We start from the raw sequence: 27,217 nt of genomic DNA on the forward strand, positions 1-27,217 counted from the left end.
CCTTCTACTTTATTAGATCGCTTGAACTAAGTACATTATCCGTTTCAACGCCTACGTCGTACTAAGCTTAGCTTAGCTCTACGTCTCAGCGCGGACCGGTAGTGTTGAGCCAAGCTGAACCGGGTTCACAATAGTACATTTGAACCGGTCCGCCAACGAGAGACTATATAGGCATGCGCTCATGCACCGCGTCAGGAGAAAACCCTAATTCTAAACCCCCGCCATCCGGCGCCGCCAAGATGCCGCCCAAGTTCGATCCGAGCCAGGTCGTCGACGTCTACGTTCGCGTGACCGGCGGCGAGGTGGGCGCTGCCAGCTCGCTCGCGCCAAAGATCGGGCCTCTAGGGCTCTCCCCGAAGAAAATCGGCGAGGACATCGCCAAGGAGACGGCCAAGGATTGGAAGGGCCTCCGTGTCACCGTCAAGCTCACCGTGCAGAACCGGCAGGCCAAGGTCACCGTCGTCCCCTCCGCTGCCGCCCTCGTCATCAAGGCCCTCAAGGAGCCCGAGCGCGACCGCAAGAAGACCAAGAACATCAAGCACAACGGCAACATCTCCCTCGACGACGTCGTCGAGATCGCCAGGGTCATGCGGCCTAGGTCCATGGCCAAGGACCTCTCCGGCACCGTCAAGGAGATCCTCGGCACCTGCGTCTCCGTCGGCTGCACCGTCGACGGGAAGGACCCCAAGGACCTCCAGCAGGAAATCTCCGACGGCGACGTCGAGGTGCCGCTCGAGTGAGACCAGGTTCCCTTTGCATCCCCCTATTGTATTGCTTCAAGTTGTTCCCTTTGTTACTGTTTCCTTTTTATCTCGAATCGCACAAAATGCCTTATTTTTCCTAGCAAATTATGTGCTTCTTTTTGTTGTTTTAGTTCATGTTTGGAGGTAAATCTATGGATTAATACGAGTTTAATTGCTAGTGTTCCCTTTATCGTGGTAGTGGAGTCCTAAAACAAGATCCATGTTTGATACCTTGTGGTATAGATGGTAATCCTAGTGGGTTAACCAGCACTACATTACTCTTGGATCATAAGCTAACTTGTTCTTGTTCCTTGCTCTAACCTATACTGATGTCAAGCTAAAGATCCAAAATACCAAGCCATGATTTGATGAAAAGGAAAGTGTCATGTTGACCTAAAATTGAATCTTATATGAAGTGTTTAGGTTGGGCCGTATGACAAAAAAATGTGGTGTATATCTCTTATTCATGTGTTCTTGTGGTAGTAGAATCCTGAAACAAGTTCCATGTTTGAAACATTGTGCTAGATTACTCTTGGATCATAAGCTAACATGTTCTGGTTCCTTGCTCTGAGCCATACCCATAGCCATGATTTGATTAATAGGAAAGTTTCATGCCGACCAGAAATTGAATCTTATATGAAGTGTTTAGATCAGGCAGGAGGACAAAGAATGTGGTGCATATCTGATTGCCACCAATTTCCAGTCTCCACACAGATGAAGAAAACAGTTTGACCTATCCATCAACATCTGTTAGACTCTTTTTTTTTGGAAGGGTAGGGAAACCTTCCTCAATCAATTCCTGAAGAAATGTTCACCCCTTCCCCATCAAATTATTTAGTGTCCTCTGTTATTTACAGTCTCTCTCTCTCTCTCTCTCTCTCTCTCTCTGAACAAATTATCAATTCACTCCCTCTCCTCTATCTCTACTTTTTTATGATGTGAATAACTGCTAACTCACATCTTCTTAACATTTCCATTGCAACAAACAATGGAATTTGTGATGCATCTGTTGTCTTTCCTTAAGGTGGACTTTGGAGAAGATCAATATATGCAGTCTTATTTAAATGTAGGGAGGTCTTTTTTTTACTTGAACATCCATCTCTTAGGTTGCAAAAGAACAGACAATTTTGCCTAAATTATGTTGAACAAATACTTGGTCAATTGTGTCTCACATTTTATTTTATTTGTACATGAAGCCACCCAAAAAGAATGCTAAATTTCAGTTATGCCTATTGCATGTATTCCCTAAGGTTTGATCTATCAATGATATATCACCACAGCATAATCAATCCTCACATTCAGATTGAACAAATGAATCACTCAATCATTAACCAATAAAAAATCAAACATGTTCGGCTCCAATTAATGTCACAATCAACTTCACACTGCACCCTCAACAATAGATGACTTGGATCTCTTGGGAAAATTTATGCAGTGAACCATTGAGTTCATTTCGGTTCTCTGCCTGGGGGCCGCTGTAATCTTCATGATGTTGGTGCCCATCATCATTGCCTTTAAGTTGTCCGACAGCTTCTCCTTGCTCTTCCACTGCAGCGCCATTCACAGTTTCCTTGCCAACAGCTTCTCTTTGCTCTTCCACTCCAAAGCCACCCACATCTTCGTTGCCAACCTCACTTTTTCCATGTCCAACAGCTTCTCCTTTCTCCTCTTCAACTGCAGAGCCATCCACATCTTCCTGGCCAACCTGAGGAAGGGCCACATCACCTTTTCTATGTCCAACAGCTTCTCTTTGCTCCCCCACTGCAGAGCCAACCTCAGGAGGGGCCATAGCAGCTTCAGGGCTGTGAGGCAGGGTGGTTTCTTCCTTCCTGAGCATGGCTTGGAGGACGTCGACCACCTCGCTCATGACAGGCCTCATCTTGGGGTTCTGGTTCAGGCAATCGTATGCCAATCTGGCCACCCTCTCCACATCCTTGTTTGAGTACTGACCTTCCAGTCTCGGGTCAATGATCTTTAGCAACTTCCTGCTGCGGACAAGCAGCGGACGGGCCCACTTGACTAGATCGTGTTGTCGGCTTCGCTTGCTGGGGTCCATCGCCTTTCGGCCGATGAGCATCTCCAGCAGCACAACTCCGAAGCCATAAACATCACTTTTCGAAGTCAGATGGCCTGTTGAATAATGCTACAAAAGTCACTTCAAAATATATCTGTTTCCTTTACTATCCGAAATCCATCAAACTTCAATTGACTAAACATATAAACAAATGTTCTGAAAGCAAGGTTTAAAATATATCAACCAAGATGATTTTACCTATAGTAAACAGATCGGTATTGAAATGAACGGTAAATTTACCCCTTGATATCAATGACACTCGTTGTTTCATTTTTCTTCTTTCTTTCTCCTCCTCTCACACTCTCTTTCACTTCCTCTTCCTTGAAAATATACTCTCTTTCTCCTCTATCTTCTCTTTGATCCGAACAATACTGATCCTTCCTTACCAATTACTTAGGTATCGACAAAGAACCTGGATCTTAATTCCATGATAAGAAGACTACTGTTTCTTTTTCTGTTCCTTTTTCTTTAATATGCTTACAACAGATAAGTGGAGAATAACCGGGTGTATAATATGTCAGCACAAGCAACTAGATTTCACTTTCCAAGTCTTACAATATTAAACTATGTTGGTTGTAGTGGTTCATATGATATTTCTTCCTGCTAATTCATTTGAGCCTCGTAACAACGAGTATAATGATTAATGTTGAAACTGAATGGCTTTTAAGATAAAGAAAATCTAAGATCTACAGAATGAGAGCCTCTATAATCTGACACGGTATGGAAGGCAGGGATGGAGTAAAAACTAATTGATCATCTTCGTGTAAGTTTTTGACAGATTCACTTATAGAGGATCCAAATCGTGTATAATTTGATTATCCTTGAGGACCTCTAAACAAAATGATTCTGTTAAGAACAATTTGTAGGCATCATAAAAAAACTCGCTTAGAACATACCAGTCAATATATACTCCGGAGCTGTATAACCATAAGTACCCATGACCCTGGTGGAAACATGTGTTTGCTCTCCCATGGGCCCTTCCTTTGCGAGGCCGAAGTCTGATAGCTTTCCATTATACTCCTGCATATATTATTAATACGGGACATTGTTCAAGACTATCTCATCAGTCATTCACTCAAACCGATAATGTTGTATTTTTACTACATTCGTATGTTCAAGACTATCTATTCAATTGAAATTCCCAACAAGAATGAAAACTGTATTTAGAGAAGATAAACGTATGTTTAGAGGGTGATGAAAGAAAGACCAAACCGCATCAATCAGGATGTTTGATGCCTTAAAATCACGATAGATGATGGGTCTTTCAGCTCCATGAAGAAAAGCAAGCCCTTTTGCAGTATCCAGAGCAATCTTCATCCGAGTCAACCATGGCAAGGTAGCACATGACCCTGATATCAAAGTACTATAAGATCATACAACAATTAACTATACCAATAGGCCAGAATGTTCATTAGATATCTTTTCCAATTGATTTAGATCATTCTTCATAACCTTAAATAGCTTTGAAAACTTGAAAGAGTAGTTGTGCTGCAGACCCTAATTCATGAAAGCAGAAGACTTGTCTTGTGACTGATGCTCTAGAAATAATGTACTAATAACAAGTTTCTTGAAAAGAAATATCTGCACTTGATTACTGTTCCAAATGATGGAATATGGCACATAATGTGTTGGGAAAAAAAAAACAATGAACATTAACTTTTTCGTGATGAACAAACTTTTCTAGCAAGACTGTTGAATTCTTACCATAAAAAGGAGCTGATTGAAAAATCAAAGATACACACCATCTTCTAATTTATCAAAATCAAACAGTGACTTCAAACAGAGAAAGAAATCAACTTAACAATAGAGAATCAACATCATACTTCTGAAAAGGTGCTTTTCTAGGCTCCCATAGGCCATGTACTCGTAAACTAGCAACCTATGTTCATCCTCACAGCAGTAGCCAATAAGCTTCACAAGGTTTGGATGGCTCAACAGCCCCAGATAGTTCACTTCTGCCTGGCAAACAAACAAGAAGCCCATGAACTAACTGTGAGCCTCTCAGATATGTACTGTTCCAGGCTTTAATCAAAATCCAATTTTTCTTGACCAATTGCAAGATTGAAATCATGATCCTATCGAGAGAATTTTACTAGACATCACATGCATAATAAAGACAGTAACTTCACACGGTTAATTAGAAGTCCAAGACACGAAGGTTACCAGCCATTCCTTGTGCCCTTGGAATCCCCGTGGATTAAGCTCTTTAACAGCAACTAGAGTGTACTCAAGACCAGGTCTGACATTGTCATCTATAGCACCTTTATAGACGAGGCCAAACCCTCCCTGACCAAGTATTTTATCTGGACGGAAGTTATCAGTAGCCAGCCTCAATTCACCATATGTAAACGTGTGGAGATTGCTATAGCCGGCGATCTCTTGAAGGTCTATAGCATCTCGTATCGGAGGCTGCCTCGCAGCATCGCTGGTGCCATTTGCGAACGTCTCTTCCCCTACAAAAGATGGTGCCGAAGAATCATTACCAATTCGAACTGAGGTAGACTTCGTTGAGTATTATAGCAACGAAATATCAATCATGGCAACATCTAAAATACACCAAAATAAGGTCTTGAGAGTAGTTCAGGAAACAGATAGGAATCGGAGCTTTCCCATCGCTGGTCATGATTGGGTTTAATTTGCTTCCACTAAATCATGTCAACACTATGCAATCAAGTATAATGCAGATGCAGCCAAATCCTCCGACGCTAGGGTTCTATTCAACAGATGCATTAATGCATCACGATTTGCGACCACCAATACATCGGTGACGAATAATGACGAAAACGAATCGAGTTATCTCTTCGATTATTTCTTCAGATGTGTTGGGAGAAATCACCTGACACCGGAAGGGGGCCTCTCAACGAAACGCAGTTCCCCATGAAGGAGACGGAGAGAGGACGTCAGCGCCGTCCGTCCATTTCTCCCCTCTTCCCACTCCCCCCCCTTGATCTGATGGACCGAAGAGGGACCTGGCGGCGGAGGCGGGCCCGATGTGCCCCCCGGAGGGGCTTCGAGCCCTTCGAATCGCCGGGCGCAAGAGCGAAGGGAAGCAAAGAGAGGCGAGACGAGGCACTTCGGCGTCATTTTATCTCCACCGAGATGGCAGATCCTAAACGTACACGCGCGTGTACGTTTCGCGGCGCTACCCGCCCTTCGTCGCCACAACACCGGCTTGATTCGGTCAAAAGCATTGTGATTCCCGAACTGGGGCCTACCTTGCTTGGTTTCTCACCGGTACGCGCGCGTTCGACTTACGCGTCCCGTGTTGTTTAACCTTTTATCTGAGGTGGAGGAAGATTAGGCGACAGAAACGGTAAAAGGCGGTCATAGACTCCTCAACCGACCTGTCGCTTGATTGGAGGTAGAAATGGGGCCCACTTAAGGTGCCTTCCAACCATAACTAGAAACGCCTGGAGACGTTTAGTGCCCTGCAAAAGAACTTTCAGATTAAGTCGATCCAATTCAAAAAACCTTTTTTTCCTATATATATATATATATATATATATATATATATATATATATATATATATATATATATATATATATATATATATATATATATATATATATTGCTGTTGCTTTGTACAATTTAGTAGAAACAGAGGAAAGAAGTGCAGTTGTGATGACAGCATGGAGAGGTTGCATGAAGGATAAACAATGGATTCAGTGCAAGTTGGGAGGTCTCAACTTAGCTTGATTCTGTTCCATGCTTCATAAGCTTCTTAAGAATGCATGGCACGGCCAGCTGAGTGCCGATGGTGGTGGAGCGGCGGCCTCGCGAAAGGCAAATGATGCCACCGAGAAGCAGAAGCCCATTTGTTAGAATCCACCTCTTGGGAGACCTCGATGGCTTCTTCTGTGATATGTTCGCTCTACTGCGTCTGCTAGAGACACTGCTTGATCTCTTTGGAACTTCTTCCTCGCTTGTCTCAGCATTTGCCTCCAACTCCGGTGGGATCTGAGTGAGGACAAAGTCCAGTTTAGAGTCAATAGAAATTAGCATACAGAAATTATTTGTAGATGCATAACATATGGATCAGCTCAAAATTTGGCATGAGTCAATAGAAAAACAAAAGTCACAATGCATTTCGGGATTGCAGAATAACAAAGATTTGATCACAACAAACTATGAACTCTTCCATTCAAAACAAACTTGCATATGGATGACTAAATCATGCAGAAAACTATATCCATTATGCTTGCTAAGTGGCCAACCTTAATGGTTAGAATGTGGGTTATTTTCCCTTTTTCCCCGCGATACCATAGAAACAGTAAACGGTGCAGAGTTGTAATAGTAATGCTGACCTTTTTGATAAGTCGATGAAGAGTAGAGACTGGTGTCAAGTGAATTGGACTGCAGGAGGAATATTCACGCAGTGCATTGTTCATCTTAGACACATAGCTCCATACTCCCTTGGCAAATCCCAGTTTTACCATCTCAATATTGATGCCGGCATCTTCCTGATGAACCAATGTCATCTCACATGCATCCCTACCGGGAACTGTGACAGAAAGCTTCACCTAATTAGCACTGGATAAAGGGCTGAGACGAGTAAAACATAAAAAGATGAGTAACAGTAGACAAGAAGCTACACTGATTCAGAACACATGTTCCTCGAGCTTTTCTATAATTACTACAATCAGGATTGTTCATACTGGTTTATTTTTGTCAACTGTGGGAATAAATCAACTAATGAGTTATCTGAATGCTGACATCCAAAATCAAATTCATGGCAGAATTTATATCTTGGGGTTTTGGATTGGTTTATAAGAGTACCAGATGTTATACACATGCTGAAGAATTCAATATCAGTTAGGCAGATCACAAACATACAAGTGACTCGAGTCAAGCATTCTGACCTATTCAGTACAAAAGCTCAAAATTATGACACGAAAGAGAAGTTTTTGACATTGGAAATTATCTTTTAGCTAAACTACGTTGGCAAGGGTTTCCATTGCAGGTCAATCAAGGTTAGTGGCTGTTTTGTGAGATAAGTATAATTAAACTGGCCTTATTATGGACTATAACTTCATAATAAAGAAGAATATGTATTAATGTTTTTGATACCATAAACCTAGTCAATCCATGCCTTCAAGAAGCACACAATATAAAAAATAAATATAAAAAACTTATTTCTCAATGATATTAAAGTCACAAATTTGATAACAAAAATCTGCTTGCCTTTTCTTATGCGCCAACCTGATCTTAAAAAACCAACACGAACATATTTATTTTGTCTTACAGGCATAGGATGCTCACAATCCTACAAAAACAGTTCCAAATGATATTAGAGAAAACAGACCTTGGAGCAACATTATCAAATATGAGAAAAGGCAAATCTCAAAAGACTTCAAGACATATGACAACAAGCTTTAGTATCATCTGGATCGAATACTTTCCCCAATTATTGGGTAGAATATTTCCCACCATTTTAAGGGCAATGCCTTGCATTGACTGAGCATAATCTTCAAAGACGACTTCACATGCCTCTTAACTAAAACTGTTCGTGCAAAAATTTCTGATTTATTTTTTGCATTAGACATTTCGTGATGATCGATATTACACATTTGAAAAACTAATCTCCAATAACTTAGGAAACACTGCTGTAGAATAAGCCAGAAAAAATTCTCTATGACTGCAGTTGACAGTATCAGCAGACAGTATAACAAATAGAAACATTGACAACGTCATAACAGGTCCTAATTACTAGTAAGTTGGTACGAATATAGAGAGAAGACGAGAACTAGAATTGCTAAGTCAATGCTTTAAAGGTAATTTATCAAATTGTTTAGGGAGTCTATTCCGAGTAGATTATGATCAAGTCTTTATTGTAAGTAATACAGGGTCAAGTGAATTGTTAAGACATACTTCCAAGTTTGGATGATTTACAAATATTTTGTCTGGGACAAAAAGTTTAACTTGATTCCTATAATTCTAGATACATTAAGATCCAAACAAAGGTACTGATGTCTGCTTGAGTATCACTAAACAGATGGCACTTTGGCTAAATATAATGGTGCCTTTTGTTGCCGAGAAAAATTTTTTCTTGCGGCAACAATGCTCCTCTCCTCTTTTTTTTTTATCCCTTCTATTGTTTTTTTTCATCCATTTCTATTGTACTTTATTTTCTGTAATAATATAGTCTACTATCAGGTACCACCCTATTTGAAAGACATCCAAGATCCGGGCACAGAGTTCATGTATCATAATAAGATGATGACAGCAAGCAATATGATGCATCTTGAGTTATTCTCATGTTTCAGTTATTATATTAGATATCTGGGTTTCTTTCATTAAGGTAAAGTCTGTCATCAAGCTAATGCATAACATAAAATGTGTTGGTGCGACGCAACCCCATTACTAATACTAGCTGGTGTTCTTTAGATTAAGTGAAGCTTGAGCTTCACCAAAATAGAACATAAAAGACAAGTTACGCAGCATGAACTCCAGAGGTAAAACATGCAGGAATCAAAGTGATACATGATTCAAGGTACTAACTGAACATGTATATGAGCTTGGTGGCTGAAAAAGATTTTTCGACTTACCTTGGTAAAGCAATAAAAGGTTTTGTCTTTTCCTTCCCACACGCGCCATGCCAATATATATTCTTTTGGTGTCAGGAGAGGGAACTTTTTAATACAACGTCCAATTTCTGTCCCACTATTTTCATCTACCTGCAGCTGCTCGTGGTGAATCACAATGTTGTCCCACTTTCTTCTGTACTGATTGTCCATGTAGAAATCTCTTAATAGCTCTGCAGAACATTTCTCGAATGTTGTAATGCTGTAGAACTTCAATGGGCCATCCTGCAAACCATGCATATTTTTGAGTCAGCCTGAAACACTGCCCACAATTAGCTTTAGTAGAAGGTTTGCTTGCTCTATAGTATTTTCTTCAGCTTGCATGAGTTTAAAGAGTTATCCTAATATAATAACTAATTCCTGAAGTTCAAATTAGAGGCAACTAAGAAAGAATTCTGATGTATATGACCAACAGAAAGCACAAAACCATCTCTGGCTGCATTCGGTGCACTGGCTAAGATGGTGTAAGTTTCAAGTGAAAGAACATTGAGATAATGCTAGATGGCAAGAGTTTTAGTAGTGATCTATTCATTAGCATTGAGACAATGCTAGATTGCAACTATGAATATCATATCATCTCTTGGAGTCAAATGAGCCTAAATTTCTGACTGGGATTTAAGAACAATTAAGAGGAAAGCTCCATTAAATAATTAAACAGTAAGCATACTTATCTGACTGATGTTTTAGGCAGCAGATAGTAGCTAGTTCACATATTAACAGCTCCAACAAGCCATTGTTCCTTCTTCTTTTGTCAGTCGCTTTTAACAATAATGCTATCATGAAGTCGAGAACGATTGACAAGGTGAATAGGCATGCATTTATGGGAAAGTTTCCCTCCTAATACATTGGAAGCTCTAAAGAGATACCATAAGAAGAATCAATTTAGTCCATGTATATGAGTGGCTGGTTCAAAGGACTGAGTTCATGAATGGTCAAACACATGAAAACACCAGATGATTAATCGATAAGTCATTTCTAGAAGTTACAAAGATTCGCCTGCATAAGATCGGAATTGAAACAGATGAAAGGTGCATACTTTTGGACGGAAGAACTTTGCTTTATAGGACACAAGATTACTGGTTTTATCAATCAGATCTTCCCATCTCTCGTTCCGTTTGGGTTTCCCCTCCAAACTAATCATCAAGTCTCTCAGATCAGCATCGGTGATGAGGTTGGATGCCCTGCAGCAAGAGCCACGACAACCTCATCTAACTAAAATCGACAAAGAGGGATCGAAAGCATAAGGGTTTAAGGGCAAACCTTGCGGAAGAACCTCCTCTAAAATACGCTCCGGAGATCGCCACGGGGCGGCGGCAGTAGAAGAAGAGCCGCAGGAGCTTCCACGACACGAGGAGCATCACCACCACCGTCGCCCAGCCGCCGCCGGCGCTTTCCGGCCAGAGCTCGTCCAAAGCGAGCAATGTTCCCGCCGAATTCGAAGCAAGGATTCGGAGTCTGTCCATCTTGTTGTTGGCGGAGAGATCAGAGGAAGAATGAAGGGTGGAGGTGGGGAAAGAGAGAGAGAGAGAGAGAGAGAGAGAGAGAGGGAGAAGATTTGGATTCTTTGCTTGGGAGTTGGAGGGAAGTGTATCTACAGGGGTTTGTTTGGTTGACTGAAATAGTACGCGACCATATAAATGTTCCTTTTCTTGGACATAATTAATTACATGATAATCAACATCAGAACTTTGAATTCCCCGAAATTATATCCAATTTAGATGTATTTGCATCATAAATAAACTTTACATGCAAATTGTTGTCAGATTCGAGATCCATGGGATTCGATAAGAACACCTTATCATGATCTCTATATTCTATCAGGCCAACATAGATTATTGCAACAACAAAAAAAGGACAATGTATTTTTAAGAAAATAAAAAAGTCTAAATTAATTTCTTCATACATTAATTAACATTTACAACATGCTTTTCTTTTGATTAACATTTCGATTTAAAATAACGTGGACCAGATATGTTCAATATTTCTTTAGAATTCATATGCATTATCATCCAGGCATATCTGTCTAGCATTTTCCTTTTTGTCTTTTCCGATAGCCAACGGCAAACTCTCAGAACAAGAAATCCTGCATGGTTGGAGAACAAGATGGACAGACTCCGAATCCTTGCTTCGATGATATATGGTCAGCCCCTCGGTTGGAGAACAAGAAATCCTGCATGCTAAAAGATGGTTTCCACATCAATCCTACTCTACATGGAAGATATGGATGAGATTGCATTCGTACGGAAAGTGAGAAGCAAGATGACCATGATACATGTAGCTGCAATGAGAAGTTTCACTTATAAGCTGCTCCGTGGCAGCGTAGTGTGAGGTTCCAAATGCTCAGCCATGCGTTTGTCGTCATAATATTGTTGGACCATGAAGTTACTGAAGGTCCTCGACACAACATACTTCTTCTCACAAGTCTCGTATTTTCCTGTTGGATCCAGATCTCGGTATATAGATGCAATGACTCATCATAGGATCACATGCAAGGCTGACAGCCGTCTACTTTGCAGCACTAGAGGATTCCATCTTGTTTGTAGGGACGGGAACAGAGGTGTTGGTTGCTGACTCATCCCGTCGCCATTGGAGGTGAGATTTCGTGTAATGTCGTTGGACAGGAACCTTCTTGAACAATTCAGGATACCGTGGCTGTGGAAGCTTCATAGAGGGCGGAGTCTGTGTCAAGGATCCTGGAGACATATCTGCCTTTGGCATTACCTGATAAAGACAGCATGCAACAAGAATCACAAGATGATCCATTAGCTATGCCTTTGATCTTTTGTCATTGCCATAGCAGTTGTCGGTAGATCAATGTTATCGCATGAATACAATCATATTCATACAGCACAAAACTGTAGATGATAATTTGAAGTGAAGCTTTACTGAGGGCAAAGCTTTAGCATCCACCTGATAGAATTAGCCTAGAAACTGCCAGGTTATAGGGGTGCATATAAAAGTTCTCTCCTCTAAAACTTCAACATACTTAACAAATATGAATGAATTATTATTGATTGCTCAGTGCAAATTTTCCTGTTTTGTAATGGTCAGTCTGTACATGTGATGTCCGCTAAAGTCTCACAAAAACTCAAGCTCAGAACGATCTATAATGAAGGTCAAATTCACAATACCAAGCAGAGTAAAAGAAAAATATCAGTCAAGTCAAAGCCTATAAACATTATTTTTCCATCTATCCTCAACATTCAAATTCAACACAAAACTTCTGTATTTCAGTGACCTCAATATTTGAGACATTGCATCTTGTAATATCTGCTACCAAAATTCCATCCAAAAAAATTGTGGGCGTGTGACTCTCTCGCAAAGTTTACTGGTAGAGCAATGTTTTCAAAAAGCGATAGGTGCCAAAAGGCGTCAAGGTCTCAAAATACCCGATGTGCTAGGCGCTTGCCTCAGCACCCACCCGAGTGAAGCGAGACAGTTCAAAACATTAAAAATTTTAAAATATATATTACGATTGATAAATATGATCATAAAAATAAAAATGACACAATATGATTTCTAACCGGTGCTAAACAGTTCTGAAGAGTGGAACAATATGGTGCTAAACAATTCTAAAGAAGAAACTGAGAAAGAGGAGTAATCGACAATTGTGGAGGAAGGAGAGGGCGGCGGGCGAAGCTACGAATGAAGGCAACGACGAACATAGGGTTTCACTTCGAGTTTGTCTCAATGGGGTAAGCCCCAACGCCGGGTGGGGGGGGGGGGGGGGGGGGTGGGGGTGGTGGGGGCGTGGTTTGTGTTAAGGTACATTGGTTCGATTAAACCAACTTGCTCGTTCAATCGAACCAAGCTCAAATCCTGACCAAATATCACTCGGGTGCTCAGTCGAGACACTCAGCGCCTGAGAACATGCGAGTGCCCAAGTGACGCTTCATCGAAACGCCTTGCACAGAGGTATTGCAAGGCGCTTGGGCCTCATCACACCTCATCCAAGAGCCTAAGCAAGCACCTTTTAGAAACACTACTGTAGAAGCATAACTGAGGTAACAACATGACCTTATCTATGAACGCCATATATCAAGTTATGGAAGAGCCAAATGGTATATATTTTTTCTTATGATGTAACATTAAGTCTCACCATATACCTTATACTATTTTTAGGCACAAACAATCTCAAACAACTGTAAATTCATGTATAATTCAATTTCACCATACCGTCAGTGTCCGAGAAAAGAATGAGGTCCCACTCAATGATATTGCCTTATCAACTGACCATTTGTTGGCAAAGACGATATATGCTTCCCTGGAAGACAAATATTAGGTAGGATGATCAACTTATTTCAGCATATAAAAGATGATCGATAGCATGTGTATATCTCTAAGAACAAGAACAAAGAAAATGAATAACAAAGTTACCCTTTTGGTTGACCAGTTGTCGTGTCAGTTAGCATAGTCACTTTAGCAATTGATCCACACTTCATAAAATGTGATAATAATGCTTCTCTTGATGCCGCAAAATGTACCTAGTCACAGCACTAAAAGCATCAGACATCTATTGTCCTTATAGAGATATAGAGGCAAATAGTTCATCAAGCTTATTACTAACACCATGACCTTATTAACAAGAAAGAATAAACATTAATAGCAATGTCAACTTGCAAACAGTAAAATATAATTGATGTAAACACTTAGAAAAGCATGATTTTTAAGAAAACTGAAAGAAAGAGAACCAAAAATAAAAGAAACCCCACATGTAAAATGTTGTGTGTATATTTTGGTTTAACATTTTCCTTTCATCCTATCATTTCTTTGAGAATCTTAAAACAACTTCTATCCAGGATCTAATATCCTAATTCTAGGAAGTATAGCATACATGACAATAATCAGACCAATGAATGTACTGCAAACTAGATCATAAGTGCAGATATTTTTTTTAGGCATGCAGATTTTAACTTGTTAGAAACTTAGAATATTGTACAAACTGAGATACTCTCCATAAATCCATTAAAAAATAAATGAGAAATCCTATGGAGGCAAGCAGAATTAGGCATCAGGAACTCTAAAGATCTACTGCATCCACATGCATTCCAGGCTTGCAGCTACACTTGGAGTGCTAATTAAAGTCTAAGTCCAATTACATCTTTTGGTAAAAGTGCTGAGCAATCTGATATATTTTGTCAACCAAATTTCATGTTGACCACTGTGTTTGCATATGCCAAAATGAAACTAACATATTAAGAAATAAAGCTAGAAATGTAAACTCTGCTTGTTTTGCTGCGAGTACATTTGTGACAAAAACGGTCCTTGATTCAGCATCTTCCTTCAAGCTGTTCTGCAGACCTGCGAGAAGGAGATTAATTTGCAACAAACAGTTCAGAATGTGACGCTTCAACCTCAAACACTGATCAGAATACCATCCTAAGCCTATAATAAATTCAGATCAACATAACTAGAATGTTCTCAAACACTGATCAGGATACCATTGTACACCTATATGATGTTAGAAGCAACATAAGAAGGTAATCCATTCTCAATAACCACTTAACAGAATGAGGGCTATTAAAGATTACAATGACTGATCAGATTAACATGTTATGCCTATTAAAATAATATGAGAAACTGGAAAAAAAAGATAATATAAGCAACAACAACAACCAAAAGAAAAAAGAATAATATATACACCACTGGAAAATAATCAAATGTCACTGGCACAACTGACATGGAAAATCTACAACACTGAACAAAAACAATCGATAGAATAAACAAGCAAAAATATGTTTTCCCAAAACCATCACAAAGATATAAATCCATCACTTGAAATATTTATCACATGTAATAGATATATTCTACAATATAACCATATGTTGAGCACTCGTTTTATGCATAATTGCACCCATAAGAAACAGTGTACAAATTGGTAGAAGATCAACAAAGTCATTGGACTAAATTCTGGCACTTGACTTTTTATGAGACATGCCAGGAATAAGCATGTCAAAACCAAGAAAAAGCTGCACAAGTTGACAGAATAGAAGGCTAAAAGTCAAACATGTATCAGCAATATACTCTGACCATCTGACAATGACATGCAATACCTGAAGTACATAACTAGCTATAGTGATATGAATAATGCATGACTTATTATGAAATTAAAATTAAATGTGACAAGCAAAATCATGCATTAGGAACTTTAACAGCTCGAGCAATAGAGAATAAATTGTCACTACAGCTTCTTGGCTGATTAAAAACAGAAGCTGAATGAAGACAAAAAGCTGGCTGATGCCTTCAGCTTCACAATCTATAAAATATAGATGCAACAAACCATATAATTGAAATGATTCCAGAAAAATCTTCCTATGAGACATATTTCGAAAAGCAAAGTATCAAAAACAATGGCATTGTATGACCTGATGGCGGAACAGGTTTTGAGTTATTCAAATTTGCCTGCTTTGAACGGAGCATATGCATATCCTTCTCTACTTGATGTAGTTTTAATTTTAAATCAAGCATTTCCTGCACATGAAATTAAACAAGAATAAAAATGTCAATCGTTAGAAAATTCCATAAACTCAGCATGCCTTGTGTGATATCTTACATTTTGCACGGGCCTAGTTCCACTGTTTTCACTTGCATATTTAATGGACTTGGATTTATATAATGCTGAACTACCACTTGGAACTGCATTCTGCATTGCAGTTGTTGATGAAGTGTTCTCCTTCAACAGAGATTGAACTACTTTATCAGCAGGTGCTTTATGCTCACTCAAAGATCTCAATGAAGAGAGTTCCGGTTCTGGAAACATTCCGGTAGTCCTTTTTGCATTAGTTGCTAACTCATTTGACCTAGGCAAACATTGATGTTTAACAGGCAAGGACCCTTTTGTCCTGTGAAATGTGTCTTTATCTTGCAGAAAATTTTCCTCGCTGCCAGAAAGAGATGCTGAAGTGTTGCCACAAGTAGTACCATTATAATGTCTCTTCCTTTTTGATCTAACCAATTGATCAAGTGAGCCCAGGGTAGCATGCTCCTTTATATCATATCCCCCTGGATGATTGTTGGATATTATTTTTCCATGACCTTTATCAAGTACAGCAACCTTTTCAGTCTCGTCACTGATTAGTCTTGCATATGGCTTAACCAACATTGGCCTTGGATCTTGAAGTTCTTCTACATTATTGTTTATTTTTTCTCTTTTGACGATATGATGTTTTTCCACTCCCAATATAGACTCATCGTCTTTGCATGGTTTGCCTAGCCTATCCCAAACGTTACCACGAGGCCGAGCAATTTGAGCCTCTTCAACGACCACATTATTTGCAGAAAACCTCCTTTGAACATCACTTCTAATGGATAGATATTTAGGTTTAATATCCTCTGCAAGAATAAAAGATGCTGCCGATTATAAGATGCATATAGAAGCACTGCAAGATGTTAGACATTTATTTGTCTCTGTTAACCGCCTAGATATGCTTGAAATTTAATTTTGAAGCATTACTCAACAGTTGATAAGGAGTTTAGCAATTTCCTATTGGATTAAATAAAGAAGAACATTGTGATAATATATAAAGCAAACAAGCAAGAATTGCCTTTGATTTTCCAGAAGAAAGACAAGGAAGAAAGAATACTTGCCCCTAATAATTGGTTGTGAATTCTTCGCAACTTGTTCTGTCTCTGGCACATGCAAAGGTTGACAAGGCAATGCACTTGAATTGCTTTCAGCTATCTGTTCTACCATATGAATGGTGAAGTTAGATACTGCAGCCCCTTTAGAAATTAACATGATATCTAAGACAAAAGGCTTAGCCAATCAACCTTCTGCTGCTGACTTTCACCTTGTATGCGTTGCTCACCACCAGAAAAAGTTTTAGGAGAGAACATCAAGCTAGCTTTCATATATAATTTCAATCCACTTTGATTTTTGTTGGTTAAACCCACCTTGTCATAAGCTGCACATGCTTGTTCCTGCGGTACATCTGTATGCACATCAACAGAAGGGCTATAACTGGGACACCAATCTTTACACCTCTCTGAATCTTCAATTTCGTTTGTGGAACTGAAGTTTCTGTTGTAGCTTGATGGATCACAAATACTGCCCATAGACTGAAATATAGATCACATACATGGAATGAATAATTGGAATGTTCGAGGCTAATCGAATTTAAATGAAATAACAAGTCTAGGATAGTCTAAAATAAATAATCTCATTGATGGATCTAGGCAGCAGGTAATAACTCAGGAGATGAACCTAACACCAAATTATTTCATTAGTCTTCAAAAATACATGCCATCGAAGTTTCATATTATCTAAAACAAGTATTTCGACTTAGAGGAGAAAAATAAACATTTCACTTCATTGAAAGCAATATTGCACTATCCATATAAGCAAATTCATTGACACCACATACATAATGATAATGCATATGAATTTATAATTATCTTTGTTCAGACAAATATATACCTATAAATTGCAGCCAACAATATGTTCAATACTCATGTGTATATTTACATATATGGAACATGTGTGATTGTAGATTTACATATATTGCAGTCCTAGCAAGCATATAGTTAGCATCCTGTGGCTTGATTACACCTATGCAGGTAGCACAGAAGCCTAAGTTAACTGCATAAAACAACAAAGGCCTGAGCTTCAAAAGGCCTATTATTTTGTATTTTTCAACGAGCATGATTACTGATCACCTTGGTTTTTATGTCCAAAGAGTCGAGTTGAAGCTTTGAAACATTTATTTGATCAGATAGATAATCCCAAAGCCTGCAGAAAACCATAATCAACATCGATAAGCAACAACAAGCACAAAACATAACAACATACTAGTAGACAAACAATATAAAATTTGAAATACCATGCTACAAACTTTTCACTCTCATTGCCAAGAAATGCCTCCAGGTCATCTCGTGCTTGATTCTGATGTTTCCCATTGCAAACAAGAACTATGATGTACTCCTGGATAGTCAAACAGGACAAAAACTAAATGTGATTGATTCCCACCATACTGTGACACTGAACTTCAACAATGAAATTTAACCAAAAAGATAACAAATTAAATGACACGATTGTAGCGTGGTTTAACTAAATTGAAGACACGAATATACAGTAGTTCCATTTAAACAATGCCATGTTGAACCGCACCTCGTAGCCGTCTGCAGCAATCAATACACTATAACAAAATACAAGGAGAGGCTAAATATGTTTTCTCCCTCATCCTAAAGGAAAAACGTTGGGTCTGTTGAACACTTTCTGAATGCAGTAATAACAAGATAAGCATGATGTATGCACTATGTTCAAGAAATCTATTATCGCACTCCGTGACGCCAATCTAATCATCAAGAAAGCTACGATTTGCATCCTGGTGCTAACTGAAAGGTCACAGTCCAGAGACCTTTCTCCACACGGCCCGCATAATCCAAACCCAACATTAGAACACAAACTGGAAGAAGGACGAAACTCCCACGCCGCCATCAATGGATCAAACAAAAACCCTACCCTTGCAATTTGGGTTCGCAACTAAGGGCATCGCTGGATGCACCACATCAACGACATCAAAATAGACTGGATAAGATGGGAGGTTGTGAAATCTTGTACCGTGAGGACATCATCGGAGTAGCTACCGAGGAACTCAAGGAGCTTCCCGGACACGGCGTCCCGGAGCGCGGACGCCTCCGGAGACCTACGATCCATCTTGAACGATCTCGGTTCGGACGAGAATACGTTCGCCTCCGCCCTCGCGGTCGCGGCCGCAGTCCCGGCCGGGGTATCGCGAGGGTTTCGCTCCGCCATTTCACTGCCTCCACCTCATTCTCTTGTTGCTTTTAACCTTCGTTTCTTGGATTTGCGTGCGTAGAGAAGTGGATTAATTGCATCGGCAGTGGTGGTAATTGAGACGAGCAAGACTTCTTTTACCGCTTTGGTTTTACCACCAAATGCAACCATCCTAATGATTGTTATTGTAATGGGACCCACAAGAAATCCCCCGCAGAACCATATTCCGGTCCTTGGGAGGTAGATCGGTGGGTTCGGTTGAGAGACTTGCATAGTGTTATTATTACCCCCGAAAAAACGGCTATTATCATATTTAATCTCCATAATTTTAAATATAATATATAAAGGCCGACTTTCCAAGAGAAAGATCCAAACAATACCTCTAATTCGAAAATATCTAAAATATCTCTCATCAATTCTTTTCATAATTTTGTTTATCAATTTTAATTTATTATAGTATTTTCATTTAACTCATTTTATAATATTTCTTATATTTTTATTGTGCTCATTTAAATATTTGTATTAATTTTTTTATTTACAATATTTATAATATTTTTATTAAAAATATTGACATCATATTTGTATTTTTATTGCTCTTAGGCTATTATGAAATCATATTTTTAGACTTGTAGCTTGGTTGATGTTAGGAGTCCAGTCAGATCATTTACGATATTTTAATATATTTTAATAATATTTTTACTATGATGATCAAGAACTATATATAATAAATCATTTTTTATTCATATATTATTCTCATGTTTTTAGGTTTAAAAACATGTAAATAAAAATCATATTTAATTTATATAACCAACCTACAACGATCCGTTGTAGTCTAGTTGGTTAGGATACTCGGCTCTCACCCGAGAGACCCGGGTTCGAGTCCCGGCAACGGAATTCTCTTTAATGGTTTTATATTTCTTTGGCATTTTTATTTTCTTTATTTTTGATTTGTTATTTCTTTTCGTGCAACATCCAACTTTTTTTGTTTCAGTTTTTTCTTAAACCTTTCATTTATCTGTGTTTTGTTTTCTGCTTTTTTTTTTTTGTAATGAAAATTTTTTAATTGTCCCCTATTATTTTTAAAAGTATTTTTTATTTTTTTTCTACTTTATCGATCGTGGTATGTTAGGGAAATAAAATTTGATGACGTCTAAGTTAGTCCATGTGATTTGGATCCATATGTACATGAAATGAAGAGCATATCTCCAATCTGTCATATATACGCCACTTGTGCGACCATATATCCAGTAATCATTCATTTGAGAATACTTCTCCTTTATTGTTTTAGTTTTTTTTTACTTTGAGAATAACTCATTTTATAATATTTTTTTATTTTTTTATTATCCTCGATTATTTTTAAAAGTATTTTTTTATTTTTTTCTACTTTATCTGATTGTAGTATGTTAGGAAAATAAAATTTGATGATATCTAAGTTAGCCCTATGTGATTTGGATATGTATATATATGAAGTGCATGTCTCTAAACTATCATATACATACCACTTGTACGGCCACATGTCCAGCAATCATTATTTTGAGAATACTTCTCCTTGACTTGTTTTGATTGTTTTATTTTATTTTTTTTAAGAATATTTTTATATTTTTTATTGTCCTCGATTATTTTTAAAAGTATTTTTTATTTTTTTCTACTTTATCTGATCGTAGTATGCTAAGGAAACAAAATTTGATGATGTCTAAATTAGCCCAAGTGATTTGAATCCATATATACATGAAGTGCATATCTCCAAATTATCATATACATGCCACTTGTGGGATCACATGTCCAACAATCATTACTTTGAGAATACTTCTCTTCACAATAAATTTTTTTTATTGTTTTAGTTTTTTTTACTTTAAGAATAACTTATTTTATAATATTTCTTATATTTTTATTGTGCTTATTTAAGTATTTTTTATTAATATTTTTATTTATAATATTGATAAATATTTTTATTAAAAATATTGACATCATATTTGTATTTTCTTAATCATCATTGCTCGAAGGCTATTATGAAAACATATTTTTAGACTTAGTAACTTGGTTGATGTTAGGAGTCCATTCAGATCGTTTATGATAGTTTAATATATTTTTATAATATTTTTAATATGATGATCAAGAACTATAATAAATTATCTTTTTATTCATATTTGAGTGATATTATTCTTAAACTATTGCATATACTTATTTGAATCCTAACATAATATATAAAATAGTTTCTAGTAAGTTGTAATTCAATCTAACTCATTTATAATAATTTTAAATAGGTTTTACACTAATATTTTTATTATGATGGTCAAAATACTATAACGAGCAAGAAACTTTTTGATGGATAATCTGATTTTTTTTTTAGCAAGGAGAGCTATTTCAGAAAAATAAAATTATTATTATTATTATATATAATAATAATAATAACAATAATAATACTACTCCTACTCCTTTATCCTATAAAATTAAAATTAAAATTAAAATTAAAATTAAAATTAAAATTAAAATTAAAATTAAAATTAAAATTAAAATTAAAATTAATACCCAGAGCTAGCTTGAATTAAAAATATATAGAAATATAAATATGGCACAAATATTTGACATATTAAAAGTCAAGAAGAAAATATATGAATATCATCAAATCGGCTTTTGACATCTGTTCTGCATAATCACTATCTACTAATTAACATCAATTTATTCTAATCAAATATTAGAGACTACCATAGAAGGATTCCGATATACTACTATACAAATATATTACCATAATACTAATATACTGGTTTGACGTACTATTTACATCTTAAAAGACCTAAATATTTTATTTATATGATAATCTTTTCAACAATCCGTTGTAGTCTAGTTGGTTAGGATACTCGGCTCTCACCCGAGAGACCCGGGTTCGAGTCCCGGCAACGGAATTCTCTTTTATGGTTTTATTCGTGTTTTTGTGGTTTGTTATTTCTTTTCGTGCAACATCCAACCTTTTTTGTTTCAGTTTTTTCTTTAACTTTTCGTTTATCCGTGTTTTGTTTTCAGCTATATGTTTTTTTTTTAATGAACATTTTTTTATTTTGTCTCCGATTATTTTTTTAAATATATTTTATTGTTATTTTCTACTTTATCTATTCATGGTATGTTATGGGAAAAAAATTTTGATGATGTCTAAATTAGCTGCACGTGATTTGGATATGTAAGTACGAAGCTCACGTCTTCGAACTATTATATATACGACCACTTATATGATCACATGTCCAGCAATTATTGTTAGAATTTTAAGGATCATACATGTATAATTAAATGTATTAAGTCATTATTTTGATTAGTTAAAATTAAAATGATCTAATTAAAATAAAATTATTTAGTTAAGGGATATAATTATTATGAAAATTAATTATGTAGATACCATCAGTCATATTTCTAACTTAATAAGTTAAGAATATAAAACTTTTGAGACATAATTATAGATTCATCAATTATGAATATAATCATAATTATAGATTCATCAATTATGATTATAAATAAGGTTATGGTCCCATAGTATATAATGAAGTTTCTTTTTATCCGTCAAGACGAAATCGAAAGTTCTTATGGATACTCTGTAATTAAAAGACCAAATTACCGATTCATTCAAAAAATACTCTAATGGATTCACCAGGTACACTTCCGTGCTAATATGATCCTTCATAAGTTTTATGAAAAGATTCTAAAATCTTGTTTTAGATTTATAAAGCATGTTTGAATCAAAATTCGATTTTGATTTTATAAAACAATTGTTTGATCCATATTTCATAGAACCAAACAAACAATCATTAGTTGAGAATATTTCTCCTCTCATAGTGCAATGACTTGTTTTTCTTGTTTTAGTTTTTTTTACTTCTTCGTTTGTCTTTGATTTTGTTTTCTGCTTTATGTATTTGTAATGCACAATTGTATTTGCTTTTGTTTTTGTTTTCTACCCTAATATGTTAACTGGCCAGAGATTGTATCTATGGATGACATAGATTAGTTAAGATCACAGAGACCACAGAGAGTGCATGAATGAAAGCAATGTTGAATGTGTTTCGACTACTGAAACAAATACAATTAATACAGTCGCTGATCCGAAGGCTTCAGAGATAGTGGAGACTGCAAGTGCCATCTCCTGAGATGCAGCTGAAGAAGCTTGTGGCACCAACTGGTCCTGAAATCCACCACTACCTGCTGATGACCTGAGTACAGGTTTACTGGCAAAATCATCAACCTTAAGATAAATTTGCACTCATGGAGGTCAGCTTTGTATCAAATGTGGATCTCAAACCATTGGCATGTAGCTCTGAACCAGACATTAGAAATCGTCCAAAGCTATCTTTGCTTTGGTTTTATTGACAACATATTTTCCAATCACTTGTACAGAAAAGAAAAGGCAGCACGCTGAGCAAGATTGTTTCCGCAGCACTGCCACATGGCTCCTTGATGATCTCATTCTATCTTGAAACTTATTCTCATGGTCACCATCTTGTTTAGTCTTTTGCATCTCAAGAGGTACTCATTGATCTCCATGAAGCAGGGAGTGTGGCTGCAAATTGGAGACTGCATTTTGATAGAATAAAAATGTCAAAGTAGTGTCCAAATCACTTGAAGAAATACAGACAACACCAGAAGGGCTCTGTGATCTCTCACTCGCGGAAGATTCCATGACATCCCAGAATCTGCAACAATCATGATCTCAAACCTGCAAGTTCCTGTAGTTGGATCTTTCTCCGTGATCGTTGCCAAGTTCGAAAAATCACAAGCTACAGCGTCCTGATCGTTCTTCTGGTAGAAACTATTCAATGCATACGAAATGTTGCCTTGTGCATCCAAGTTACCACATGAAGTGTTGTAGCCCAGGCTGGTGCAGTCGGCATTGGCACAGGCATAGCTTACACTTGGAGCGATCCTGGAATCATCAAGGTTGACTGAAGGCTTGAGGACACACCATTTCTTGTCAAGATATTGAACATTCAGAGCTCGAACCAATCCTCCAGCCTTCGTCGTCCCAAGATTCAGTTGATACTTTGGTAAACCATCATAAGTGAAAATTCCCCAGTGCCGTTCAAAATTTCCTGGCTGGATGCTCTTTTCATCTTCGTCGATCAAACTGAAAAGGTATGCATCTATTGGTCCTGGTCTCACTGGCGTGCCCTGCCCCATCAGGATGTGGTTCATGAATCCCTGATTGAATCGTTGAGCATACTGAGGGTTTGCATTCATATCTCCATCTGTTGGCCAGCCGATCTCTCCAACAATGACAGGGAGATTTCCGTATCCATTTTTCTTCAGGGCCCAGATGAGAGTATCATGGTTTGCATCAAACATATTGGTGTAACTAGTTGTACCATCAATGACAGGGGAAGAATTTCCCTCGAAGAAAGCATAATCCACTGGGAAGTTTGGATCGCTGTAGAGGCTGATGAAAGGGTAAATGTTGACGGTGAAGGGGGCAGCATTGTCGCTGAGGAACTTAACAATAGCAAGCATGAGATCACGGATGTCAGAACGGAAGTCCCCATCAGATGGTCGGCCACTTGATGACTCGTAAACATCGGCATTAAGAGGGATAGTAACTTTGACCTGGCTGCTCAGACCAGCTCTGGTTAGAGCTCCTTGAACATTTCGGAGGGCTGGAAAGGTGGTCTGCAGAAAGCTCCCGTTGTATGTTTGCAAGAAAGGTTCATTTCCAACTGCAACATACCTTTTGACAGCAAATTTCAGATAAGAGAATCATTACTAATATTTAGGATAAAAAATTATTTTGAAGGTTTACTAATCTCCATTTCAAAATATTGAATCAATTTATTACATGCTAAAACATATGGAGTTCAAGCTTCCAAGTGAAACTGAGAGTTGAGAAATGTCAATCTAAGCAGCAGTACTCTTGATCTTATCTAATAAGTAATACAAACATTTGTAGATGCTTTGCATGTACAGACTACAAAGCAAATTGAGGAAAATCTAAGTCCGCATGTTCTTCAGCAACCTAATTGTGCAGTTCCATACATATTTTTCAGTCATGGACTCGGAAAAGAAGTTGATATTAGCACTATCGGTTTACTCTTTTGTAGATCGTTGCTCTTTGAAACTTAAACCACTATAAACATGAAAAATATGCTTAATATGTGATGCAGATTAATATTTGCAAGACATCTTCATCTGATTGAAGCACACAGGAGGAACTAGCTAATTGGATAGCACCATTGATCCAGTTAAATGAACATTGGTGTAGGCTTTTACCTGATAAAGAGACGAGAAAAGGAAAGGTGGTTCATGACAAGAACATGGATGCTCCAGAAAAGGAAGAAAAAAAGGTTTTACCACACTTACAGAACTGAAGCAAATTATGAGATCCGGAAAGGTACCTACAATTCATTTTATTGAAACCTAAGCTTCAGAGATGAAATTTTAGCAGTCCACAGCAACCTTTCTCCTAGCTGAAGAAAACACTCAAATCTAGAGGAAATACAATACAGACCGAGGACTAAAACCAAGTGAATTTGTGCTCAGAATGGAGATGTCAAGGTGATATGCCCTTCAAACTGCACATCAGCTCTCAATCAGGTTTGTTCTGTTTAACATACTAAAACCCTAATCTCAATGCCTGTCTCGATTATGTATGTTCATAGATAAATTTTCTTTTAGCAGTCCACAATAAATAATGGCTTTCTGTTGACATTTATTTTGCCTAGCTGCAGGAAACACTCTCAGATCTAGAGGAAATACGATACTGTTGAGGACTAAAACTAAGTGATTTAAACTCAGAATGGAGATCTCAAGTTGGTTTGCCCTTCAAACTGCAGATCAGCTCTCAATTAGGCATGTTCTGCTTCGAATACTAAAACCCTAATCTCAATACCCCTCTTTTTATACAGGAAAGCATGGGAACCGGAAAGCTGATCATTTTTCCCTTTTTTGAGCATCCACGAGAGTTAGAAAAAGAAACCACACAGACTAAGCATGATAGAACAGAATCTAAGGAAGAAAAAGCACCTGATGTTCACACCATCATTGATGTATTCCGAGACATTCTTAGATACCCAGTTCTGTGCTGCCTTCGTATTGGCGGCCAGCACCGCAAGCATGTCATTAGGGATGCCAACCATCACCTCCAAACCACTCTTTTTCAGTGCATTCAAAAGCCCCTCATCAGCATCAAACAACTTCACCTTCTGAAAGCCATTGTTCTTGAGCATCTGAACCACTGTGTTTGGTGGAATAGGGTGGCTTGTCTGTGTCCCCCAGTTAGCTCCAATCCCACCCACACAAACCACAAAACAAAGCCCACAAATCATCCTAAAACCCACTGAAAACCACCCCATATTCCCCATAAATCCAGCTCTCAGATTTCTATACCACACGTGAAATATAAAACCATTTTCAGAACAGCAAACAAGCTCTATCTTAGTACAAAAATCAAGTAACAAAGACAGTAGCTTTTCAAGATGCAAAGAGGGAAAGAAAACCAGACATGGAGCTACACCAGGGACTGAGGTAGTTCGAAAGAGCTCATGGTTGTCTTAAAGATCTATTTCACAGCAATAGACAGAAACATGGATGGGATGAAGCAATGCGACACAGAAGAAGCTACAGGGAAATAGAAAAAGGTGAGCGAATTTTCGAAAAAGCCCTTCAGTTTGGGAATCTTCCACTCCCAATTTTAAAAATTTCGGTATAATATTACTACATAAAAAAAATCATTTTATTATCTCCCATGTTGAATATAGTCGTCCTCGGACTTATAATTGGGGAATTCTCAACTGTTATCATGATAAATTTTAGGTGTTATCATGCCCTCACAATATGGTACTCCTGTCAAGGATATCGATATTCGACCGATGCAATAAAAATAGTTTACGGGCTAAAAACTTTGTGAATGAGTCTACTAGTTGATCAGCCATATGTACGTGAGAAACACGTAGTTGATGTCTGACAACTTGTTCTCGTACGAAGTAAAAGTCGATAGCTATATGTTTCATGAGTGAGTGGAATACTGGATTGATGCATAGGTACGTGACGCCAACATTATCTCACTATATTGTAGGAGTAGAGGTGGAGTTGATGTCAAATTCTTTGAATAAATTC

At 37.7% G+C, this 27,217-nt stretch overlaps 5 protein-coding genes and 2 non-coding genes across 11 annotated transcripts; 3 read left to right on the forward strand and 4 right to left on the reverse strand.

Annotated features, from left to right (window-relative positions):
* Positions 1-195: 195 nt before the first annotated feature.
* Positions 196-933, forward strand: LOC103981026 (large ribosomal subunit protein uL11). Its single transcript, XM_009397599.3, has one exon. It carries the CDS (start codon positions 240-242, stop codon positions 738-740), a length of 501 nt encoding a protein of 166 aa, XP_009395874.2. The 5' UTR covers positions 196-239; the 3' UTR covers positions 741-933.
* Positions 934-2,046: 1,113 nt separating this feature from the next.
* On the reverse strand, positions 2,047-5,871 carry LOC135644936 (probable serine/threonine-protein kinase PBL17). The gene is made up of 6 exons (XM_065162923.1): positions 5,654-5,871; positions 4,981-5,270; positions 4,641-4,776; positions 4,030-4,166; positions 3,714-3,837; positions 2,047-2,873 (listed from the first exon to the last, which is right to left on the reverse strand). Exons 1-6 carry the CDS (start codon positions 5,694-5,696, stop codon positions 2,137-2,139), a joined length of 1,467 nt encoding a protein of 488 aa, XP_065018995.1. The 5' UTR covers positions 5,697-5,871; the 3' UTR covers positions 2,047-2,136.
* Positions 5,872-5,964: 93 nt separating this feature from the next.
* On the reverse strand, positions 5,965-11,540 carry LOC135644943 (uncharacterized). 3 transcript variants are annotated; one of them, XR_010498631.1, is made up of 8 exons: positions 10,660-11,540; positions 10,436-10,580; positions 9,364-9,624; positions 8,000-8,081; positions 7,123-7,319; positions 6,506-6,775; positions 6,162-6,245; positions 5,965-6,098 (listed from the first exon to the last, which is right to left on the reverse strand). XR_010498631.1 is itself a non-coding variant. In XM_065162933.1 (7 exons), exons 1-6 carry the CDS (start codon positions 10,860-10,862, stop codon positions 6,506-6,508), a joined length of 1,158 nt encoding a protein of 385 aa, XP_065019005.1. In that variant the 5' UTR covers positions 10,863-11,540; the 3' UTR covers positions 6,073-6,245. The 3 variants fall into 3 exon arrangements, 2 of the variants coding, with proteins under 2 accessions (XP_065019005.1, XP_065019013.1); XM_065162933.1 differs by having other exon boundaries at positions 6,073-6,245; XM_065162941.1 differs by lacking the exons at positions 5,965-6,098; positions 6,162-6,245 and having other exon boundaries at positions 6,279-6,775.
* Positions 11,541-11,674: 134 nt separating this feature from the next.
* LOC135644917 (uncharacterized) lies at positions 11,675-19,218 on the reverse strand. Of its 2 annotated transcripts, none has more exons than XM_065162903.1 (11): positions 18,959-19,218; positions 18,219-18,319; positions 18,055-18,127; positions 17,293-17,457; positions 16,987-17,080; positions 15,953-16,731; positions 15,765-15,870; positions 14,645-14,700; positions 13,777-13,883; positions 13,576-13,663; positions 11,675-12,120 (listed from the first exon to the last, which is right to left on the reverse strand). In XM_065162903.1, the coding sequence occupies exons 1-11, from the start codon at positions 19,151-19,153 to the stop codon at positions 11,905-11,907; spliced, it is 1,980 nt and encodes a 659-aa protein (XP_065018975.1). In that variant the 5' UTR covers positions 19,154-19,218; the 3' UTR covers positions 11,675-11,904. The 2 variants fall into 2 exon arrangements, with proteins under 2 accessions (XP_065018975.1, XP_065018970.1); XM_065162898.1 differs by having other exon boundaries at positions 17,170-17,457.
* A 738-nt stretch (positions 19,219-19,956) lies between these two features.
* On the forward strand, positions 19,957-20,029 carry TRNAE-CUC (transfer RNA glutamic acid (anticodon CUC)). The gene has a single exon. It is a non-coding gene; the product is annotated as a tRNA-Glu (tRNA).
* A 1,936-nt stretch (positions 20,030-21,965) lies between these two features.
* On the forward strand, positions 21,966-22,038 carry TRNAE-CUC (transfer RNA glutamic acid (anticodon CUC)). Its single transcript has one exon. It is a non-coding gene; the product is annotated as a tRNA-Glu (tRNA).
* Positions 22,039-23,159: 1,121 nt separating this feature from the next.
* On the reverse strand, positions 23,160-26,685 carry LOC135644963 (glucan endo-1,3-beta-glucosidase 6-like). Of its 2 annotated transcripts, XM_065162964.1 has the most exons (4): positions 26,604-26,685; positions 26,126-26,482; positions 23,780-24,833; positions 23,160-23,689 (listed from the first exon to the last, which is right to left on the reverse strand). In XM_065162964.1, exons 2-4 carry the CDS (start codon positions 26,461-26,463, stop codon positions 23,579-23,581), a joined length of 1,503 nt encoding a protein of 500 aa, XP_065019036.1. In that variant the 5' UTR covers positions 26,464-26,482; positions 26,604-26,685; the 3' UTR covers positions 23,160-23,578. The 2 variants fall into 2 exon arrangements, with proteins under 2 accessions (XP_065019036.1, XP_065019031.1); XM_065162959.1 differs by having other exon boundaries at positions 26,126-26,682.
* Positions 26,686-27,217: the final 532 nt, after the last annotated feature.

Source organism: Musa acuminata, chromosome BXJ1-4 (genome assembly GCF_036884655.1).
Source record: "Musa acuminata AAA Group cultivar baxijiao chromosome BXJ1-4, Cavendish_Baxijiao_AAA, whole genome shotgun sequence".
NCBI classification, from domain to species: domain Eukaryota; kingdom Viridiplantae; phylum Streptophyta; class Magnoliopsida; order Zingiberales; family Musaceae; genus Musa; species Musa acuminata.

Coding starts and splice junctions, on each gene's coding strand:
- LOC103981026 (XM_009397599.3), top strand. CDS start 240: ATGCCGCCCAAGTTCGATCCGAGCCAGGTCGTCGACGTCTACGTTCGC.
- LOC135644936 (XM_065162923.1), bottom strand. CDS start 5,696: ATGGGGAACTGCGTTTCGTTGAGAGGCCCCCTTCCGGTGTCAG. Junction 4,167..4,640: donor AGAAAAGCACCTTTTCAGAA/GTATGATGTTGA, acceptor CTTTGATATCAG/GGTCATGTGCTACCTTGCCA. Junction 2,874..3,713: donor TCCGGAGTATATATTGACTG/GTATGTTCTAAG, acceptor ATTATTCAACAG/GCCATCTGACTTCGAAAAGT.
- LOC135644943 (XM_065162933.1), bottom strand. CDS start 10,862: ATGGACAGACTCCGAATCCTTGCTTCGAATTCGGCGGGAACATTGCTC. Junction 10,581..10,659: donor AGAGGAGGTTCTTCCGCAAG/GTTTGCCCTTAA, acceptor CTCTTGCTGCAG/GGCATCCAACCTCATCACCG. Junction 8,082..9,363: donor CCTTTTATTGCTTTACCAAG/GTAAGTCGAAAA, acceptor CTGTTTTTGTAG/GATTGTGAGCATCCTATGCC.
- LOC135644917 (XM_065162898.1), bottom strand. CDS start 19,153: ATGGCGGAGCGAAACCCTCGCGATACCCCGGCCGGGACTGCGGCCGCG. Junction 17,081..17,169: donor GTGAAAGTCAGCAGCAGAAG/GTTGATTGGCTA, acceptor ATGGTAGAACAG/ATAGCTGAAAGCAATTCAAG. Junction 13,664..13,776: donor ACAACTGGTCAACCAAAAGG/GTAACTTTGTTA, acceptor TTTGTCTTCCAG/GGAAGCATATATCGTCTTTG.
- LOC135644963 (XM_065162964.1), bottom strand. CDS start 26,463: ATGGGGAATATGGGGTGGTTTTCAGTGGGTTTTAGGATGATTTGTGGG. Junction 24,834..26,125: donor AATGATGGTGTGAACATCAG/GTGCTTTTTCTT, acceptor TGCTGTCAAAAG/GTATGTTGCAGTTGGAAATG. Junction 23,690..23,779: donor TGTCATGGAATCTTCCGCGA/GTGAGAGATCAC, acceptor ATCAAAATGCAG/TCTCCAATTTGCAGCCACAC.